Source organism: Monodelphis domestica, chromosome 2 (assembly GCF_027887165.1).
Source record: "Monodelphis domestica isolate mMonDom1 chromosome 2, mMonDom1.pri, whole genome shotgun sequence".
In the NCBI taxonomy this organism is placed as follows: domain Eukaryota; kingdom Metazoa; phylum Chordata; class Mammalia; order Didelphimorphia; family Didelphidae; genus Monodelphis; species Monodelphis domestica.
The window spans coordinates 258,435,510-258,455,787 of NC_077228.1; the positions used below are offsets into that span (position 1 = coordinate 258,435,510).

The 20,278-nt window shown below is 42.3% G+C and overlaps 1 protein-coding gene across 3 annotated transcripts in view; it reads right to left on the minus strand.

The window, feature by feature from the left end:
* The window catches only part of DNAH2 (dynein axonemal heavy chain 2), a 149,141-nt gene that overhangs the window by 17,967 nt on the left and 110,896 nt on the right, over nucleotides 1–20,278 (minus strand). For all 3 annotated transcript variants that reach the window (XM_007483167.3, XM_007483168.3, XM_016430831.2), the window contains exons 53-74: nucleotides 20,141–20,226; nucleotides 19,412–19,542; nucleotides 19,099–19,248; nucleotides 18,269–18,436; nucleotides 17,771–17,931; nucleotides 17,390–17,529; nucleotides 16,923–17,055; nucleotides 16,438–16,577; nucleotides 11,106–11,316; nucleotides 10,471–10,587; nucleotides 10,126–10,267; nucleotides 8,731–8,900; nucleotides 8,438–8,554; nucleotides 5,653–5,817; nucleotides 3,547–3,672; nucleotides 3,258–3,406; nucleotides 3,090–3,156; nucleotides 2,621–2,771; nucleotides 2,216–2,364; nucleotides 1,915–2,048; nucleotides 1,459–1,603; nucleotides 964–1,163 (exon numbers count right to left, since the gene is read on the minus strand). In XM_007483167.3, the coding sequence (XP_007483229.1) occupies nucleotides 964–1,163; nucleotides 1,459–1,603; nucleotides 1,915–2,048; nucleotides 2,216–2,364; nucleotides 2,621–2,771; nucleotides 3,090–3,156; nucleotides 3,258–3,406; nucleotides 3,547–3,672; nucleotides 5,653–5,817; nucleotides 8,438–8,554; nucleotides 8,731–8,900; nucleotides 10,126–10,267; nucleotides 10,471–10,587; nucleotides 11,106–11,316; nucleotides 16,438–16,577; nucleotides 16,923–17,055; nucleotides 17,390–17,529; nucleotides 17,771–17,931; nucleotides 18,269–18,436; nucleotides 19,099–19,248; nucleotides 19,412–19,542; nucleotides 20,141–20,226 (3,152 nt within the window). The remainder of the gene's footprint in view (nucleotides 1–963; nucleotides 1,164–1,458; nucleotides 1,604–1,914; nucleotides 2,049–2,215; nucleotides 2,365–2,620; nucleotides 2,772–3,089; nucleotides 3,157–3,257; nucleotides 3,407–3,546; nucleotides 3,673–5,652; nucleotides 5,818–8,437; nucleotides 8,555–8,730; nucleotides 8,901–10,125; nucleotides 10,268–10,470; nucleotides 10,588–11,105; nucleotides 11,317–16,437; nucleotides 16,578–16,922; nucleotides 17,056–17,389; nucleotides 17,530–17,770; nucleotides 17,932–18,268; nucleotides 18,437–19,098; nucleotides 19,249–19,411; nucleotides 19,543–20,140; nucleotides 20,227–20,278) is intronic.

Consider the following 20,278-nt stretch of genomic DNA (forward strand, 5'->3'; position numbering starts at 1 on the left):
AGTGGGTAGACCCCAAATGATGTGTGGGCAAAAGACATGGACAGTTTTTGAATGGAGAAACCAAAGCCTTATATAGACATATGAAAAAATGTTCTAAATTGCTACTGATTAGAGAAATGAAAACCCAAATAGTTTTTAGATATAATCTCATACCCATCAGATTGGATAAAATGACAAAAGAGCAAAATGAAAAATATTGGAGAGGATATGGAAAAACAATACACTGTTGGTGGAGCTGGCTCCAACCATTTTGGAGAGCAATTTGGAATTGCCTCTAGAGAGTTATAAAACTGTGTATACCTTTAGATCAACAATACCTATTGCTGGATCTTTTTTCCCAAGGAGATCAAGGAAAATAAAAAAATCTATCTGTTCCAAAATATTTATAGTAGCTCACTTTGTGTGGCAAATAAGTGGAAATAGAGGCCATGTTCATCATTTGGGGGAATGACTAAACAATTTGTGGTATATGATTGTGATAGACTACTACTATATCATAAGAAATGATGAGCAGACACATATCTTAAAAAAACTTGTAAAGAATTACAAGGGATAGTAAAATGAGTAGAAACAAGAGAACATTATACACAGAATAACTTGTGAATGTTCACCTCCAGAGAATAAACTGAAAAAATGGAAACATGAAAGGCAAAATTTATATAAAAATACACGTCTCCTGGATGATGCCTTCTATGATGTAGGGAAGGGAAAGAGGAGTTGAGACAATTGTAAGTAAATTTCCATTAATAAAATTTTTAAAAGATAAAAAATAATAGATGGATGGGTAGGAGTTCAACATAAATACTTGTCCAAGTAAAAATGACATTTGCCCAAAGTTGTTCCCCTAATGGAAGCGTTGGGTCTTAGAACTCAGTTCCCCTGATTCCCAATCTAGAGGACTGAGTATCTTTATAGGATATGTAAGTAATAAAACAAGTGTCAGGGAGAGAAATCTTAGCAGACCTGTAGACAGCATAGGTGTGGTACTCATTAAGGTAGTCAATTCGGTCCTCAAGTTTGTTGCTTCGGTGACTCTTATCAATGCTGAGGATGAAGAGGCTGATGTAGGAGTCCAAGGAGAACTGGTACATTGGGTCAATCCGACCCATATCATTGAGTACAAAGAATAGTACAGAAGCACGCTGGGCACAGGGACGATAAGCCTGTAAAGGTAGAAGTATCAGGGCCACAAAGGGAGAAGGAAAATGAGGTGGGGAAGGGAAAGTGCCACCACTAGAAGGCACAGAAATGGGGGGAAGTATTGAAGGTAAACATAATTCTAATAGTCAGAGGATGAGCCAGGGAGCCCTAGAATCATAGAGCATTCAAGCTAGAAAAGTCCCTCACATTTTACAGATTGAGTCTAAGAGAGGGGAAGGGATTTACTTGCCCAAGGTCAGAAAAATAGTTACAGGCCTTCTGCCTTTTCTCCCACTTCTCTAAGGGCACTTTGCACACCTCACGGGCTGTGTCAATGTTGATCTCAGTAGTCTCACTGGTCTCTAGCTGCTCAGTCACTTCAATGGCTGTCACCTTGGAGGTCTGCAGGGTGTTGACCAGTTGTACATCATCGAGCAGAGACCCAGTGGCTTCATTCAGCAACCTGCAGAGGAGGCCAAAGGGCAAAGGGGGAAAGGGGAAACGGGATCTCACAACAGTCAGGGGCTGGACAGTGACCATTTAGCCCTCTGGGCCCCACTTGCCTCCCTTTGTCACAAATTTTTTCTGCAGCTCCCTTGCAGGCAGCATCCAGCTAGCTCCTAACCCTAGAGCTGATGAGATCTATCTTCTTGTAAGAATCTCCAGGCAGGGACCAGACAGAGGAAAATAAGTGAAAGGAACAGGGAGGAGATGGAGTTTGCAGCAGTTTGTCAGATTTATCCTTCTGGGGATCATCTGTATCAGGAATCTCACCTGAGAATTTCATCCTCCAATTCTTTGATTTTCCTCTTGCCAGCAGCAATGTTGATTACCAATGTATCCTTTTGCTCCTCAAGCTCAGGTCTTTCCTTCCTTACCACAATGCCCAGTAGCTGGGCTTCAAGACCCTGGGGGGCACATAAGAGTCAGGGTAGGTATCCAACCTGAACATTAAACCCCTTCCTCCATTCATCTCTCCTCAGCTTCTAGTCTTCCACACTTCCCCCACCCCAACCAAAAACAAAAACAAAAACCCAGTCAAGGTACTGCCTTCTACCCTCTCTAGGCCCCTTACCTGTTCTTTGACAGCAAAGTTGACAATGGTAGTTTTGGCTGAGGTCTCTGGACTGTAGTGAGGGTTGGACAGTTTGGTGGTGATATAGAAGCGAAAATCAGGGTTGTAGTCCACCTCCTTCTCTCCTAGGCGAATCAGCAGCCTGCCCCCTAAACCCATAGCAAGATTAAGCGTGGGCTTAACTAACCAGTTTCCAATGGAAGTGACAGACCTACTCCCTGATGGTCCACAAACCAAAAAAACAGAATAGAGAATCCCACTCAAGGCCTCATTAGCCCAAGGATCTAACCCAACCATGACTAATTGAAGAGATAAAAATTAAATGTAGAAGACTAAGGAAATTAGCTTTTTCTCCCTTTTGGTCCCAACCACACCACCACTATACCCCCCCATTCTAGGCCTAACCAATTCGGGTGACAGCCTTGTTGAGGACAGGAGAGAGTGTGGGGTCCAGGGATTCCTGTACATTCTGCAAGAGCACTGGCATCCCATTCTTGATGGCCCCTTCCAGGATCCGAAGGTAATCACTCATTTGTAAGTCAATGATCTTTAAGCCCTGAAGACAAGGAAGCAATGAGGGAAAGGTGCTCCATCAAAAAGGCTAAGGTATAGAGCCATTGGAAAGAGAGGGGAGTGTGGTCAAGGTGTGATTTCATTTAGAGCAGAGATGTCAAATTCCCAACCAGATTAAAATGAGATGGATTTATTTATGTAAAAATATTCAACAGAATCAATAAAAATACATTACAACACAGATGATGTTAATTTGTGTTTTTTCCATTTCTATTTGAGTTTGACACCACTGATTTAGAGGGTTTAAATGGTTGAGGCCAACTGAGGAGGGAAAGGACATGGGCAGACCCTACCCATCTACCTTGCTGCCTTCCATGTTTTTGATCCATTTCTGGGCCTGACCCTGGGGGTCAATCATCAATGCCCATCTGGAGAAAGAGAAGCCAGTCAGAAGGCAGGCTCAATTTGCCTGAGTTGAACCTAGCCCTGAAAGGGCTTCTAGACCTCATATCTCACCAATCCCCCTTACCTATTTCCACGAGTGACAATAATGCCATTTTCAGTGGAGAAGTTATCCGAGGGCAGCCCTTGGATGTTCCAGTCCCGAACCTGGGTGGGATTGGCAAGGAAGTCATCAAAGGTAAATCCAGGTGAGCAGGGAACTTGTAGCTCTTGGATCTGTGCAAGGGAGACCCCAATGCTCAGTTACCAAATTCAAATCCATAGCCCCCGATAATCTTCTCTGCCTTCTTATATTCCATTCTTCCTTGAGATCATAGCCCCCATCCTCATTTAAAAAAACAAAACACCCTGCTTACCTTTTTGACCCAGATTTGGGAAACAATCTCATCACGATAATTGGTCAAGAAGGGACCCATGTATGACAGGAAGGCAGCTGCCAAAAGACAATCTCCTACAAGGTAGCCCAGTTCTTCCTCAAGGCCCTTTGAAGATATAGGGAAATAAAATAAATGCATTAAAGCATTCTCCTCTGTAAACTTTCTGCATCAGGAAGACTCCTCTTCAAGTTCAACTTATTTTTAAAAATATTAAAAATATTTATTTGTAGAAAATGTTGACTATCTTATTTTCTTACTCCAAGTAGTCAAAAGAAACAAGAAAATAAAAGATTATAACTATTTAGGTTTTCCCCAACTTATCTTCTCATTCCTTGTGAATTATAGCCTATAATCCAAAAACTATTCCCCTCCATATTTTTATTTTTATATTTATATTCTGAAAGTGCTGTCTTTCTTATCAGACTGAATGCCCCCTAAAGGCAAAGAAAATGGGTTCTCCTTCCTTTCAAATTTTCTTAATGCACTTTGGATCTCTCTTGTCAGATGATACTGTGTATCACAACTGTTGTTATTATCCTCCTGTTGTTGTAAGCTCCTTGAGGGCAGACATCAAGTTTTGTCTGAACTTCGTATTTTGTTCAGCACCAGGCCACAGTTTTCTGCATTAATAGAGTTTTGCTGCTCTTCTACTTCAATAAGTATTTATGGTTGTTTGTCCTTCATTTTCCAAGAGAATCAATGACATCGAGGGTGATGTCTTGACTTGTATATGAATTGGATTTAAGTCGAGGGAGAGCTGCACAAAGTCATCAGCTTCATTCTCTTCCAGTCATTGAAATCCAGTGGCAAGACAAAAGTCAGGACAATTGGTGAAGCCTCAGGGTGCCATAGATGACCATGGCATCTTTGAGGTCTAACCAAGAGCTAAGCATTCCATAGTGCCTGCTGTAGCCAGTACATTGGAACAAATTGTTCTCATCTGCCTGTTTTGTCTAGGGTAGATACCCCCTAACTCACAGATAGGTTTGAGGCTTATTAGTTACTTGCCTGTCTGTCAAGATGGATTTATCTAGATATGGCTGCAGCTTCTTGAAACCACAGATGAGAGTTGGGTGAGAGGTGGACATTAAAGGTAGGTGAGCAGGGTGCTATTCCTACCTGAACAACCCATATACCTCAGCATTTGTTTTTTATTTTTTTTAAACCCTTACTTTCCATTTCTTTTCTTTTTTTTTTAAACCCTTACCTTCTGTCTTGGAGTCAATACTGTGTATTGGCTCCAAGGCAGAAGAGTGGTAAGGGCTAGGCAATGGAGGTCAAGTGACTTGCCCAGGGTCACACAGCTAGGAAGTGGCTGAGGCCAGATTTGAACCTAGGACCTCCCGTCTCTAGGACTGGCTCTTAATCCACTAAGCTACCCAGCTGCCCCCCTTACTTTCCATTTCTAAAGCAAAAGAGTGGTAAGGACTTGGCAATGGGGGTAGTGACTTGCCCAGGGTCACCCAGCTAGGAAGTGTCTGAGGCCAGATTTAAACTTAGAATTTCCCGTCTCCAGGCCTGGCTCTCTATCCACTAAGCTACCTAACTGCCCCACATCCCAGCATTTATTAAGCTCCTACTGTGTGCCCATTGCTAAGTTAGGCACTATGAGTACAAAAAGCAAAACCAAACATTTCTAGACCTTAAGGAACTTACACTATATTTATATCACATTTACTTGAGTGTCCCTTATCCCCTCCATTAGGTTTTAAGCAAGGATTATATAATTTTTCATCTTCATATCTACAAAATCAAGTGCTTAATAAGGGTTTGTTGAACTGAATTATATTGAATGGGATGCCCATTTTTCGATTCATTTCAGAATTCAGTCTAGAATACTGTGTACATGGAATGTGCTTGGTACAAACCTAAGGCAGCTTTTTAAAGTTATAAAGTGTTCTCATCCACAACTCAACCTGAAGGAGATGAGGACTCTCCCTACTCCCATCTTCTGACCCTAACTCAAGGTTTCTCCAGAGTTTGAAGCTCCAACTGGTAGGGTGGGAAGCCCTGTGGTCATGGGTTAGGGAAGAGGAGGAAAGCTGCCTACCTCCTGTCTGCCTTCCCTCCTGTCTGCCTTCTCACCTGCACAGTTTCTTCCCATCGGGCTTTTTCTCCGGCCAGCCCAGACACCAGCATCCCAGCCCGTTCCAGTTTCAACTCCATCTCCTCTGACTTCTTCCTGAGTTCTTCCTTCTGGGCCAATTTCTCATCATATTGTTTCTTTAGCATCTCCAGCTTTTCGGCCACCTGGGGAGGGGAAGAAGAAAGGTGGCTGTGATCACATTATCTATCCATGGCATGGCAGAATCCAAACAAGAGTCATGTTGAGATAAAATATGATTCCAAATTCCCCAAGAGTCTTTTCTTTTTTTAGTGGGGGGTGAGGATGGGGAGGATTAAACTTAAAGAAAGAAGCCTCTGTCGATATAACCACAGTCTACGGTCTTTTGAAATTCTATGCCAAGTTGTATTGTAATTTGTACCCTTGAGTTCATTAGGTCAATCAACAAGTACCATTTTCTAGGCAGTGTAACAGGCAATGGAGCCATAAATTAGTATACAAACATTTCTAGGTTTTAAGGAACTTATATTCTATTTTATATCACATTATGAATATATAAGTATATAATAGAATATTAAAATAAATAAATATAAAGTGATTAAGGAGAAAGGAAAGGAAACAAGCATTTATGTAGTACCTATGTGCCAAGCACTGTGTGAAGCATCTTTACAGATATTATGTCATTTGATCCTCACAACCCTGTGAGGTAGGTACTCCTCTTATCCCCATATTACAGGTGAGGAAACAGAGACTAATAGAGGTCTTTGCCCAGGGACATATTCTGAGGCTGGATTTGCATTGAGATCTTCCAGACTCCAAGCCCAGTCACTCTATCCATTAGCCTACTTAGTGGCCTCAAGTATCTAAAAACAAGGTATTTAGAAAAGGAGGAAGCTAACAGTAAGGGCAATCAGGAAAGGCTTCTTGTAGAGAGTGGTGTTTGTGCTGTGTTTTGAAGGAAGAGTGGGATTCTGTGAGGAAAACATGAGAAAGGAGTGCTGCATTCCAAATATGGAAGACAGTCAGTAAAAAGGCATGGGCAGGGCAGCTAGATGGCTCAATAGACAGAAAGCCTGGCCTAGAAGATGGGAGGAGATCCAGGGTTCAAATCTATCCTCAGATACATTGGAGCTGTGTGATCCTGGGCAAATCATTTAACTTCAATGGCCTGGCCCCTTCCCACTTTTCTGCCCTGGAACTAATACTTAGTATTGATTCTAAGACAGAAGATAAGGGTTCAAAAAAGAAGAAAAAGAAAAGGCATGAGGAAGACAGACCATCTGTGAGGAACAGAGACAAGGTCAGTTTGGATCTCAAAATGCTAGGATGACGGGGGTTGATTAATGTGTGATGAAGCTGAAAAGATAGGCTGGGGTCAGGTTAAAATATAACGGAAGATTTTTTATTTGATTCTAGAGGCAATGGATATTTACTGGGATTTACTTAGTAGAGGAATGAAATGATCAGAGCTACACTTAGGGCAAATCAGTTTGGTAAGCTTTGTGGATAAATGAGGCAGGTAAATCAGGGAGAAAGCAATTGTGATCATCTAGATTAGAGGTGATGAGGGCTTGAACTAAAGTGGTGATTATGGGAGTAGAGAGAAGGGCTTAAATGTGAAATGTTTATGGAGGTAGAGAGAAAAAAAATTTCCCACTTGACTGGATAGGTGGGGAGAGGGAAAGTGAGTGATTGATCTCACAAACCTGGGAGACTAGATAAGTGGTTCAATAGTAGCCTGAAAGTTTGAGAGAGGAGTAATTTTGGGGGGAGAAGGGGGAAGGTAGTGAGTTCTGTTTTGGATATGTTGATTTTGAGATGTCTTCAGGATATCCAGTTTGAAATGTCCAATAGGCAGTTAATAACGTGGGACTAACATGCAGAACAGAGACTGGGATTGTATCCATAGATGTATGAATCATTTTCATAGAGATAATTAAACCCATGAGAGCTGATGAAATGACCAAGACTGTACAGGGAGAAAAGGGAAGGGGGACCAGGAAACAGGGCCTTAGGGGACACGCATAACTTTTTTATTTTTAAATCTTGAAATCAATATTGTGATCTGAACCCAGGACCTTCTGTCTCCAGGTCTGGCTCTCTATCTACTAAGCCACCTAGCTGCTCCTCATCCCTTCTTTTCATTTTTACCCAAATGGCCCAGTTGAGCCCATCAGTAGAGACAGAATACCACTGGAGACCATAATGTTCCCAGGAGTCCTGGCATCTAGGATAGGAAAGGATAGATATGAGGAACTGGGAGGGTAAGCCACTTCGGCATGGCATCCTCCCAAGAGCACTAGAGTTGGAGTCAGAAGTGCCAAGCCCACAAAGAGCCATGCGGCTTCTGGCAAATTACTTTCCTTCTGGGCTTTGATTTCCTCATTTATAAAATGAGTTGTACTATATGATGTCCAAGGTCCTTGCCAGCTCCAATCATTCCTTGCTCTCTATTTGTCAGGAAGAGGTATCTATCAGGATTGGTTATGGGTCTCCTAATTAAGTGTAAATAAGCTCTGAGGAGATTTGTAGCTCTTTTGATGCAATTCTAATGATCATTGGATTACCCACATGTAACTCCTGAATTGATTCCTGGAAATCCACCCATGAAGATGCCTTCTAGACTTTCCTTAGCATCTAATGCTCAGTCTGCTGGGGTAGCCCTGATCAAGGATGGACCCACACAGGGATTGTCTGGGTAGAGGCAGGGATAGAAGGCAATAAGCCATGATGCAAATGGGGGTAAGGGGCAGAGAAAGAGACTTTATGGGGTAAGGTGAAGGAGAGCTGGAGAGAAAGTCTGACCTCTCGAAGCTTTTCCTGGGCTTCAGCCAGTGCTGCTTGCTTCTCCCGGAGTTGGGCCAGGGCAGCATTCATTCGTGCCCTCTTGGGCTCCACCACCCGATACAGACGCCCATAAAGCTGAAGGAAGCATTCAGATTGTGGAACATACATACCTTCTTACCCACCCAATTCCTTATTCCTCTTTTTCTCCTGTCTTCTCTTCTCCCAGTTCTCCCTTTCCCCAACCCTTTCCTTTACTTTCTTCCCCTAGAGCTCCCCTCTTTTTCCCTTTTCTTCCCCAGCCCTGACTTTACCTCCATGGCTCGGACCCACATACAAAGCGATTTGGCAGCAAGGGAGACTCGGCCAATGATGTCAGGCTGAAAGTCAGGCTGGGCACAAAATGCCCCAATCTTCTTCAGCACTTTATCTGAGATGTTGTCTTTGTCAAAATGGATCAGCGACTTGATGAAGTTCTGTTCCCCTTTGGGATGATGATAAAGGAATCTTGGCCAGAGAATCTGATCCAATGTATCCCTCCTTCCCCTCCCCCATCACAACATGGACATGGTGATCTTTGCCCTGGAATCAGACCCAAAGAGATAGTATCTGTTGCTCTCTCTTAGTGTTCTTTCCCTTACGCTGACCCTGTATCTAATCAGTTGCAGAGTCTCATACTTTCTACTTTTGATATATCTCTCCCCTTCTCTCCTCTGACATTGCCACCACCCTAGTGCAGGCCCTCATCACCTCACACCTCAATTACCCCAATAGGCTGGTGTTCGATCTGCCTCTCCCCACTATTGTCCATCTTCTATTCAGATATCAAATTGAGTTTCCTAAAGCACAATGCTCATGTCACCTCCCAATTCAATCAATTCCAGTGGCTCCCTATTACCCCTAGAATCAAATATGAAACCCTCTGTTTTTTAAAGCCTTCTTTATCTGGCCTCCTACTCTTCCCTTTTCATCTTCTTTTTAAAAATAAGTTTTACTGAATGTCTTGGGAATTGATTCTAAGTTTGGGTTCCAAGTCTGGGTTCCAAGAACAGTAAGGGCTAGGCAATTGGGGTTAAGTGACTTGCCCAGGGTTAAGAAACTAGGAAATGTCTGAGGCCAGACTTGGCCTCTCTAGCAGGTCTCTATCAACTGAGCCACCTAGCTACCCCACCTTTCCCATCTTCTTGTACCTTATTTCCCTCTACATACTCTTCAATCCAGAGGTACTTATCTCCTTGCTATTTCCTGGTACAAGGCATCCCATTTTCACTGACTGTCCCTATGCCTAGAACTCTCATCTTCATAATTTCTGCTTCCTATCTTCCCTGGTTTCTTCAAGTCCTGGGTCCCCCTTAATCCTAGGGCCTTCTCTCTACTGATTATCTCCAATTTATCCTATATGTATCTTGTTCATACATGGTTATTAGCACCGTTGTCTCCCATGCTGGGCACATCTGTGTCCTGGACAAGTCACTTGACCCCACTGTCTAGCCCTTACTGCTCTTCTGTCTTGGAACCAATACATAGAATTGATTCAAAGATAGAATGTAAGAGTTTAGAAAAAATACTAAAGTAAAAATCCTATGCCAGGCATATAGTAGGTGATTAATAAATACTAGCTGACTATCTCTTACCAAAGGATCATCTTTCTGCTTACTCAAGCAACCCATACACCAAACCATACAGGCACCTTCAACCTTCCCTCTTACCTAACTGCCTTTTGGCCTCTGCCCAGGTGGGCTCATTTCCACGAAGGATCATAACAGCCTGCATCACTGTTTCCACTTGGGCAGGTGGCCGGCCATATGACTTGATCTCTCCTATATCCTTCTTGTTCAGGGATTCTAGAGCCTAAGAGGTAAAGGTCAGCTCAGCAGGCAGAAAAGTCAATTTATTGGGTGCTACCTAGCTGAAGGCTCCACCACTTACTTGTACTCATCCAGACTAGACTTGGAGCAATGCTACTGAGGACTTTAACAGGGAGTATGTCAACAGTCACCTTTTGCCTCACTCCACCCCAGATTTTTTCCCCTCCCAAAAACACTCCTGGATACCCTCATGGCTTCCTCCAGGGCAGGCAAGGCCTCTTCCAGGTCCTTTTGGGCATTGTCTGCCAGTGCTTGGCATTTGACTTCCTCCACTGCAATCTTCTCACTATTGGCTGTCACAGCCTAGAGGTGGAGAAAAAACAAGTTGGGTCTTGGTTCTTCCCCCTTCTCCAAGATGCTAAGGGAGTTAGGTGGGCAAAGAATTTGAGAGAATGTGCAACAAAGAAGGAATTGCCCTGTTTCCCACCCAGCCTCTTCTATGGATACAAGCACATGGAATAGCTTGCCTCTTTGTATTTGTTCTTTCCTAGGGTACCCCAGAGGGGATGGAATTGAGATTCCATCCTAAGATGAAAGTATCCAGGAAACTTTGTGAATTTAAAAAGGTACTTAAAGATTTCTCCAATCAAAAGCAGTGCTTCTCTTTACTGGACTCTTATTATACTCTATGCCTTTCTTATGCCCTTAAAATATTGATTTGAATATGACTAATTATTTATGGGCCTATTTAAAGGGGCTGAGACCATGTCTTACTTATCTCTGTAGTCACTAGTCAAGTAGATAGCTCTATTGCACAGTGGCTACTGCACAGAGCTGAAATGGAAGGGCAGGAGCAGGGGCAGGGGCAAGGGCTCCCAAACCTTTTGTTGCTCATCAGCTTCTCGCTTCTGCTGTACAATGATAACCAGGTATTCTTCACACTGTTTCTGGAACTCTGCCACCTTTTGCTTGGCCTCCTCCAGCTCCAATGACATCACTTGTACCTTCTGCCGAGTTTCATCAATCTTAAACAGTCCAGTACGCAGCTTATTAGCTTGGTCTAATAGTTCCTGTTTCTTCTCAGCTAGCAATCTAGAAAGTAGAGTATAGGGGTATGGTCATAAGAGGGAGTCTGACTCTTTGAAAAGGATTTGGCAATGGCCTGGGGTTGGGATCCCAGAGAAAAAGGGACAAGGAAGCTATTCCTTGGACTTGGCCAATATGAATTTCAGAGAGGTGGCTGGATCCAAAGTACTATTTCCCCTCTAAAAATCAAACCACTTTGGGGCATCTTAAAGATATTCTTGGTGTATAGTAATATTCTGGATTTTCTCTCCTCTCATCTAATTTTTGCTGCCAGGCAGGAAAAATGGAAGTGGTGTTAAATAAAGTAGGGAGAGGCATAAGGATGCCTGGGAGTGCATGTATCTATTTCTTTCAATAGGATCTAAAATTCATTCTCAAAATTTCCTGTCTTTACCCTTCCTTCTCCTTCCATAGCCAACAGGCCATTGAGTCCCATCAATTCTTTGTTGGGGATGTTTCTCAAATTGGTAACTTCCTTTCCATTCCTATTGATATCTCCTCAATTCAGACTGGATTATCACATTATGACTCAATTACTACCTTTAGCCTCCTAATCTAGGCTTTTCAGGCTATCCTGAGAACCACTGGATTAATTTTCTTAGAATATGATTTCAGTTCTTGCTCAAAAACAGAAAAACTCTCTATTGACTAAAGCCTGGTATTCCAAGGTCCTCCACAAATGAAAACAGATCTTCCTCTCCAACTTTATCTTCTACTACTCCCTAACAGAATCATGGAGCTTTAGAGATGTAGGGACCTCATAGGCCTAAGGGGGTTCTTAGGTATCTAATCTAATTTCTTCATTTTTCTGGGTGAAGAAATTATGAATAGTGGCAGGAAGCTTCTGCTTTGCCCTGGCTAATCCAATCAATTATTCCTTTGTTCATTCTATATTCCTTGCCTATAACACTCTTTTCTCTACTAAGCCCTACCCATCCCATCCACCTCCTCTATGAAACCTACCTCTCCTGACCACTCCAACCCACAGTCATCTTTCCTTCTTTTGAACTCTTAGCATCTGCATGATTTACTTGGTCCTTAATTAATTGTTCTAAGTCCATGGCTAAGTCCAAAAGCCATTCCTTCTTTGAGTACATGAGGCTATTTTATGAACAGCCCCAAGAGTACTAAAACTAGAAATAGAGGTAGCTATATATGGAATGGAATTTGTTAAACTAAGTACTAGGGCTATAAATAGAAAAGAAAGGCAATTACTGTAATTAAGGGAGACAACACATCTAGGAAGAGTCATACTTAGGGCCAATGGAAAGGCCTGGTGGTCTTTAAGGTAAAGAGGCAAGGTGGAAGATACATATGTATGTATGTATGTATGTATGTATGTATAAATGTATCCATGGAAGCTAGGTAGCAAAATGGATAGATTACTAGCCCTGGAGTCAAGAAGTCTTAAGTTCATATCTGGCTGCAGACACTGTGTCCTTGGACAAGTCACTTAACCCTATTTGCCTTAGTTTCCTCATCTGTAAAATGAGTTAAAGAAGAAAATGGTTAGCCACTCCAATATTTTTGCCATGAAAACCCCAAATAAGGTCTCAAAGAGACAGACATGACTAAACAACAACAACAATAAATGCATCTTGTGACAAGGAAATCACTTTAAAAGACTGATATATATTAATTTAAGGTCACCAAGGAATTCAGCTATGTAATTCCTAAATGAAAACTCAAGTCAGCAGTCAACCTTTTATGGAGTTTAATTACAAACAGGAGGAAGAAAGGTATTAGAGATAGAGAGAGAGAGGGAGAGAGAAAGGGGAGAGAAGGGAATAGGGCTTAAATACCCCTTCTGTTTAGGCTGGGCCAAAAGGCCCAAGCCCTTAGATAGCTGAGGCAAAGGAAAGAGATCAGTCCCTATCACTCACGTGACCAAAATGGAGAAACAGTCTCAGGGGCCTCCACCTCCAGCTTCCTTCAGAGCAAGCTTCTCAGAGCACCTCTCCAACCCACCACCTTTCAGTCCTCAGACCCCCCTATCTTTAAGGAAACCATCCAAGTTCCCTCCCCTCAGTTCTCACATCTACCAATCACTGTCCATGTCTTCCCTGTGCCAATGGTGGCTCTAGCTTAACCCAGGACCGCCCAGAGGTCTGTGGCTTTGCACATGTCTGTTGAAGATCATATTCTCAAATAATTAAATCTTGATCCTTTGCTGCAGCCCTTCCTAAATCCTGTTAGGACTGAGTGGGGTGGAAATTGTATTTTCTAAGACCTGGTTCTGTCATTCCAAGTATCTCTATTGTATCAATTCTAAAATCAATCATGACTCAAAGAACTTCCTGTTCTATGCTTAAGCATAGGTCAAAGTCCTTTCCATTGTTCAGCAAAAGGTTTCTGTCCTAAAGTAATCTTAAGAAGGGAGGAGGAGGAACCTCCCATGCCAATGGAGTTCACATTCCAATAGAGTTCCCATTATCAATAGGAAATTTTTCAAGTATGAAATTTCCCAATGGTGAAATTTCCAACATTTATAAGTCTAAGAAATTTTAAGGTTTACAATCTGAAAAACGAGGAGCTGTTTAATTATTATCATTAGTTCAGGGATGTTTAGGGAAAGGAAGAGAAGGAAAAATCTAAGGGGTCATAACCTATCCTCAAATACTAGGATTTATCTTTTTTTCATCACTGAGGGCAAAACTGGGTAGAATTTGAAAAGAGGCAAATTTTAACTTCATATAAGAAAAAAAGTTCCTAACAATTAAGGAGTCCAAGAATGGCACAATTAGACTACAGGGGTGGTAGGTTCCTGATCATTAAAGGTTGAGACTGAAAAACCATTTGTTGGGGATAACAAAAAAGTCAGAGTAAAGTAGGAAAGTAGGTAAGGTAGGCATCTAGGAAACTATTGGGGAATCTAGTTACCATCCCAGTGAGGGAAAAGAGGAAGGAGAACACTGTTAATGTCTTCTAATCTGTGATGGTATACATTGGACAAGGTGGCCTCTAAGGGACTTTTTAGTGCTGTGAATCCATATTACTATCAATATGCCACCATTTATTAATTTTTTAAAAAAGCTTTTCACACTTATATTTTCCTTTCTCTTTCAAATGCCTTGAGTTCAGAGTTCATGTTTAATATTTTCCTCAGTATTTGGAGCACAGTACTTATTGGGCTATCACTGATAGTACTGATTGATGAATAAATGTTAAATGAATGGAGTGTAATAGTTAAAATGGTTGATGTTGTAAACTGTAGTGAGTTAAAATGGTGGAAGATATAAATTGTGATAGATATAAGAGAGGGTGAGTAAATTTGACCGCAGAAAATGTTTCACTACAGTGTCTTGTTTTTTAAATCAAATATAAGGTGGTCGCCAGGGAATATATTCCCAAATTATTCAATATACCCAAGTCAACTGGGTTTTATAGAGATTTTAATTAATAATACAATGAGTAATTAAAGGAAAGAGAGAAAAAGGAAATAAGTATGAAGGGCCTTAAGCCAACATGGCCTAGACCTGAGTCTTAAGAGAGAGAGATCAATCAGTCAGTCTTTTATCACTCACCACAAGGTCTGTCTTAAGCAAGGATGTCTGGGGAACAGAGTCTCCCCAAAGGGAGTTCCAGCCAGAGTCAGCCTCCCAAGGGACTTCTTCTCAAGAGATCTTCAAAGGGCCTCCTCCAAAAGGATCTATCTCCAAGGATCCAAGGATCTATCTCCAAGGATCTCTCTCCAAGGATCTAAGGATCTCCAAGGAATCTTTTGCTCAAGAGATTTCTTTTCTTATATAGGGTTTTTTTTCCTATGTCACCTCCCCTAAGTTCTTCCATCTACCAATCACCGTAGATGTTTTCTAAAAGACAGCCCATCTGAATTCCAGATAAGTCAACTAATCCCCTCAGTAAGTCTGAACCAGAGAAAACACAGCTGAATCGACTAATCTCATCAAGAGAAAACCTGCCCGACCTTTATAGGTACCTAGCATCCCATTGTATCCATTCTAAAAACAGGCATGGCTCAAAGATCTCCCTGCCTCATCATAAGCATGGGTCCAAGTACTTTCATTGTTTAGCAAGGAGTTTTCTCCCCTAAAGCAGTCTTAAGTACGGGTGGAGTAGAGGTCTTCCCATTTCTGATCCTGGCGAGTTCTCACACCAAAATGGGGAATGTTTCCAGTAGGGAATTTGTTCCAATGGAGGATTCCTCAATGTGGGAATTTTTAACATTCACAAGTCTGAGAAATTTCAAGATTTACAGGAGTAGGGTAGCTGGGTGGCTCAGTGGGTTTGAGAGCTCAGTTCTGGATTCAAATCTGAATTCAGATATCTGTGTGACTCCAAGAAAATCACTTAACTGCCATGGCCTAGCCCTTACCACTTTTCTGCCTTGGAACCAATACACAATACTGATTCTAAGGTGAAAGGTAAGGGTTTTTTTAAAAAAAATGTTAAATGAATGGGATAGCAATTCATTTCTAGCTCTTCATGGTTTAAAACAGACATGATATAGGTGATATAAATAGTTTCACTATATAGAAAAGAAAAGAGTTTTAGAGAAGTTAGGTGATTTTGCCTAGAATCACACACCTTTTAAGTGTCAGAGCTGTGGCATAATTTAGATACAACATATTCAGCTAAAAATGGGTGTTCTAGATAGGCAGACAGTTGGATATGAGGTCAAGACTGAGGAACACATTCAGAAGATTAGGAAGTCAGTGAAAAAAATGCTATCCATTTCCAGAGAGGAAACTGATGAACTGAGTGCGGAGTGAAGCATACTTTTTTCATTCTCTATTTTTTCCTTTCTTTTTTTTCCCCTTGCAACATGCCTAATGTGGAAATGTGTTTTGCATGACTTCATATGCATAATTGGTATTTTACTTGTGTTTTTAATGGGTGGGAGAGGGAAAGGGAGAGAATTGAAACTAAAAAAAATTAAATAAATGTTAAAACTAGATAAATGAATGGATGGATGGATTAAAAAAAAAGATTATGAGTTCTGGTCTCTTTCTTTCTGTTCTAAGCTATAGAACCAAACTCTTCACCTCCATCCTCAACTCATCATGGTCTCCCAAGCCCCAAGCTTTCTTGGCCCCCATATTCCCTGTATTTCATTACATCTCTGACAATTTCCTCTTACAGATTGTTACCTATCCCATGATCTCATACTTTTTGTATCCAGAAACAAGCTCCAGGTAGTTGGTGGGGGTGACATAGTTGTGTCTTCGAAGCTCCAATAGCATCTTCCTGGAGTAGTTGGCCACTGACCAGTGCATAGTGACGAAAATCTGGGCCACCTTCTTGTGGATCTAAGGGCAGTAGGGGAATGATGTGAGTGAAGTAGGAAAGATAAGGCTCAAAGAGGAAGGAAGAGAGATATTTCAGGCTAGAAGTGGAAGAAGGGACAGACGTCATTAAGGGTACCTTAAGAGTAAATGTGGGGGATAGCTGCATAGCTCACTGGATTCAGAGCCAAGCCTAGAGACAGGAAGTCCTGGGTTCAAATCCAGTCTCAGATACTTTTTAGCTCTGTGACCCCAGGCAAGTTACTTAACCCCAATTGCCTAGCCCTTACCTTGGACCTAATTACTTAATATCAATTCTAAGACAGAAAGTGAGGGGTTTAAAAAAAAGAGAGTAAAAAGTGTTCTCACATTTTCCTCGGGCCCAAGGTCCACACCCATGAGATATTTCTCAGCTACCTCCAACAGGGCCTCACGGGGCCACTCAGAGAACCAATTGATGGTGGTACAGTTCACCAGAGCTGGGTACTGTCTGATCCAATTCCTAGAGGTACAGGGCAGTGTAAAACATACATGTAGCCACTTCCCTGCCCTTAGTTCTTCTTTTCCAGTCTTTGCTTATTTCAGGGATTACACTATCTTTAAATGTCTTCCCATGCCAACCTGGCCCCCAGCCCTTTGCCCATCTCCCTTCTACCCAGCTTTTGGTGCTCTGAAGAATCTAATAATCCTTTTAGTGATGAGGTCTATTTGAGGGGAAGGATCTGCAGGAAGAGCCAGGGACAAGAAGAATGGGTTTCAAGAGAAATTAGGGTGCCAAAGGAGGGGCCTCAAAGAGAGGGTATGAGACTCAGAGGAAGGACTTGGATGGCACTCACCTAAAGGGATCCCCCACAGGGCTCAGGCAAAGCACAATATGCAGATTGTTCCTCACACGTTCAATGAGGTAGGCAAACAGGCTATCTGAGCTCTCAGATATCTGCTCCTGCTTTGCCTGGTCTATGATTTGTCTCTGGATCTGGGGAAACAGTCACAGTAGAGTCAGAAGAACAGGTATTGAGGAAGTCATGGGATGGGTGGGGGAGCAAAAGTCTAGCAAAGTCTCTTTGAGGAAAAGGGGATGAGAAGGATATACAGCCTGGCCGCCTAACTGTACCAGGTAAAGAGATGATGGTACTGCTGGCATTTTAATTATTAGAGAGTCAGGTATATCAGGGGAGGTGGGTTTGACTAGTAGGAAATGAGGAATAGATTAACACCTCCTCAAACTCATCAGCTTTGTAGAGGTTGGGGACCTCGCCAGAACTAAGAATGTTATTAATGTCCTCCAGGAATGATTCATCAGCAATCTGTGTGTCCACAAAAAGGAAGGAAGTAGCTTTCAGTTCCACCCCAGCCTGCCGATAAAGACGCTTGATATCTGTGCATGGGGAAGGGAGAGAGAGAGCATCTTCAATGTTCCACCATGACCTACTTCTAGGGTGACAGAGAACCTAGCAATAAAGAGGCCCTAAATCAAAGGTCAGGGCAAAGGGATAGGAAAAATGACAGATTTACACTAATACCTTTTCTGGGCTCCAGAATTCCCCTTCCTCCCAGCAGTCTCTGGTTCTCTTTACTCTGCCCTCGGAGTTGAAGGTCTCTTGGGTTTCCCTAATCCCCAAACAATTCTCACCCCAAACTCTACTTCCCCTCAGGAAACCAAACTTCTAGTCCCTCAAACTTATTTCTAAGACCCAACTCTCCAGCAGCTTTACCTTCCCGGAACTCCTGTTTTCGGTAATGCTTGGTGACTTCAATCTGGAAGGTAGTGTACTCGCAGATAGAGGATGCCAACCGGGCAAGACTCTGGCGCCCACTGCCACCAATTCCTACCAATAGCATGTTTCCTCGAGGTTGTCCAATCACTCTCACTATCCGTGTGACTATGAGAATATTGAGAGAGACTCTATATATCAGGATCAAACATTTGTTAACCACTCAGGGTTAACACTCAGGGTGTCTCACCCTGGGAAGAGATGTTGCTGAATCTAGCTAAGAGATCACTAAGAAACTTAGGTAGAGGGGGGCAGGTAGGTGGCTCAGTGGATTGAGAGTCAGGCCCAGAGATGAGAGGTCCTGGGTTCAAATTTGACCTCAGACACTTCCTAAATGATCATGGGCAAGTCACTTAACCCCCATTGCCACTCTTCTGCCTTGGAACCAATACATAGTAAGGGTTTAAAAAAAAAAGAAAAAGAAAGAAAGAAACTTGGGCAGGGAAAAACCTTAAGTGCTCAGGGCAAAAAAGGTGACCTATTCAAATCTCAGTGTTCCCATTCTCCAGATTCCATATTACTGTGTGGAGTTTCCAAAGGCTTGGATCTGGTCTCCTCAACCAGAGTTCCCAGAACCCCCAACAATACTTTTATTGACTACTTAAGGAGTTCACCATGTTCACTAGAACCTACTTCTAATGAAAAAACCAACTTCTGCCCCCAGGACAACCCAGAGCCAGGGAGAGGATGAAAGTTGATGAGCTCTAGATGAAGGGATGAAAAGAAGGAAGCCCCCTGCATTGATGAAAATGGATAGGGGGAAAGCTCACTATGTTCAATAGCCTCACGGAACAACACCAGCTGTATTTGCACAACACCAGGGGACAAGTTGTACTCGCTCAATGCAGTCTCCATGGCTGTCTTCAGTACTGTCAGATCAACCAGGTCTTCATACACCTTGGGCTCTCTCATGAAGTCCCCTAAGCCAAGGAAGAGTCAGAGTAGAACCTCAGTGCTTGGTCTTTCCTTTCCCTTCCCCTCAGCTACAACTCTTAGGGTCAAAGGATAGAGAATATAGTCCCCAGCTTTCACTCTGATCCCTGGGTTCCCTCAAAATCCTGCACCCACAAACTCCAAACTCACCAAAGATGGGTGAGCGCTTGTTCGGACAAACATTATGTAATGCAATGTCAAAGAAAGATCCAAGTTTTTCATTCAGGACAGCTACAAAGGCCTCAGCATCTGTTGTATCCACCAATCGGTCAGAGAACACTCTATTGGAAAGGGGTCAAAATATGGGGGTTGAGAATAGATAGATGTGGGAGACACTTTAAATAAAAATTCAGTGCAATCACTGTTTCAGGTGCTGGGAATACAAAAATTAGAAGTATCCTCAAGGAATTTATAATCTAGTATGGAAAGATGAAATGTACATAAATAACTAAAATAAGTTAGAAATTGAATGTATGGAAAAGGCAGTGTGCCCTAAAAGATATAAAGAGGCTTTACGTCTAACTAGGGAGAATCAGGGGAGGTTTCCTGAGGAAGTGGCATCTGACCTGAGCTTTGAAGGAAGGAGGCAATTTCAATAGAAAAGAGAGGGTTGGGATTTCCATTCCAGACATTGATGATGTCTGAATGCTTTTATATAAAAGTTTTATGCTTTTATAAAGGCAGGGAGGGTAGAACAAGACTTGAGAATAATAAAATGTAGGGGATAGAGTAGAGACGAGGAGAGAAATAAGGATGTAGAAATATGAGAGCATAGGTAGAGGAGGACACAGAAGCTGTGATAAAGAAAAAGGCTAGTATTAGGGGCTAGGGCCACAGCTGAGGAAGGCTTTGGCTGGATTTAGGTGTGGAACATCTCACCTGAAACATTCATGAATCCAGAGTCGAGTGATGCTAGTCTTGGTATCATGGAAAGCCTTGTTGGCTCTAAGCATGCCCTGGAATATCTATGGTGGGGGATGGGAATACATGAACCAAATATTTATTAAGTGCTTGCTA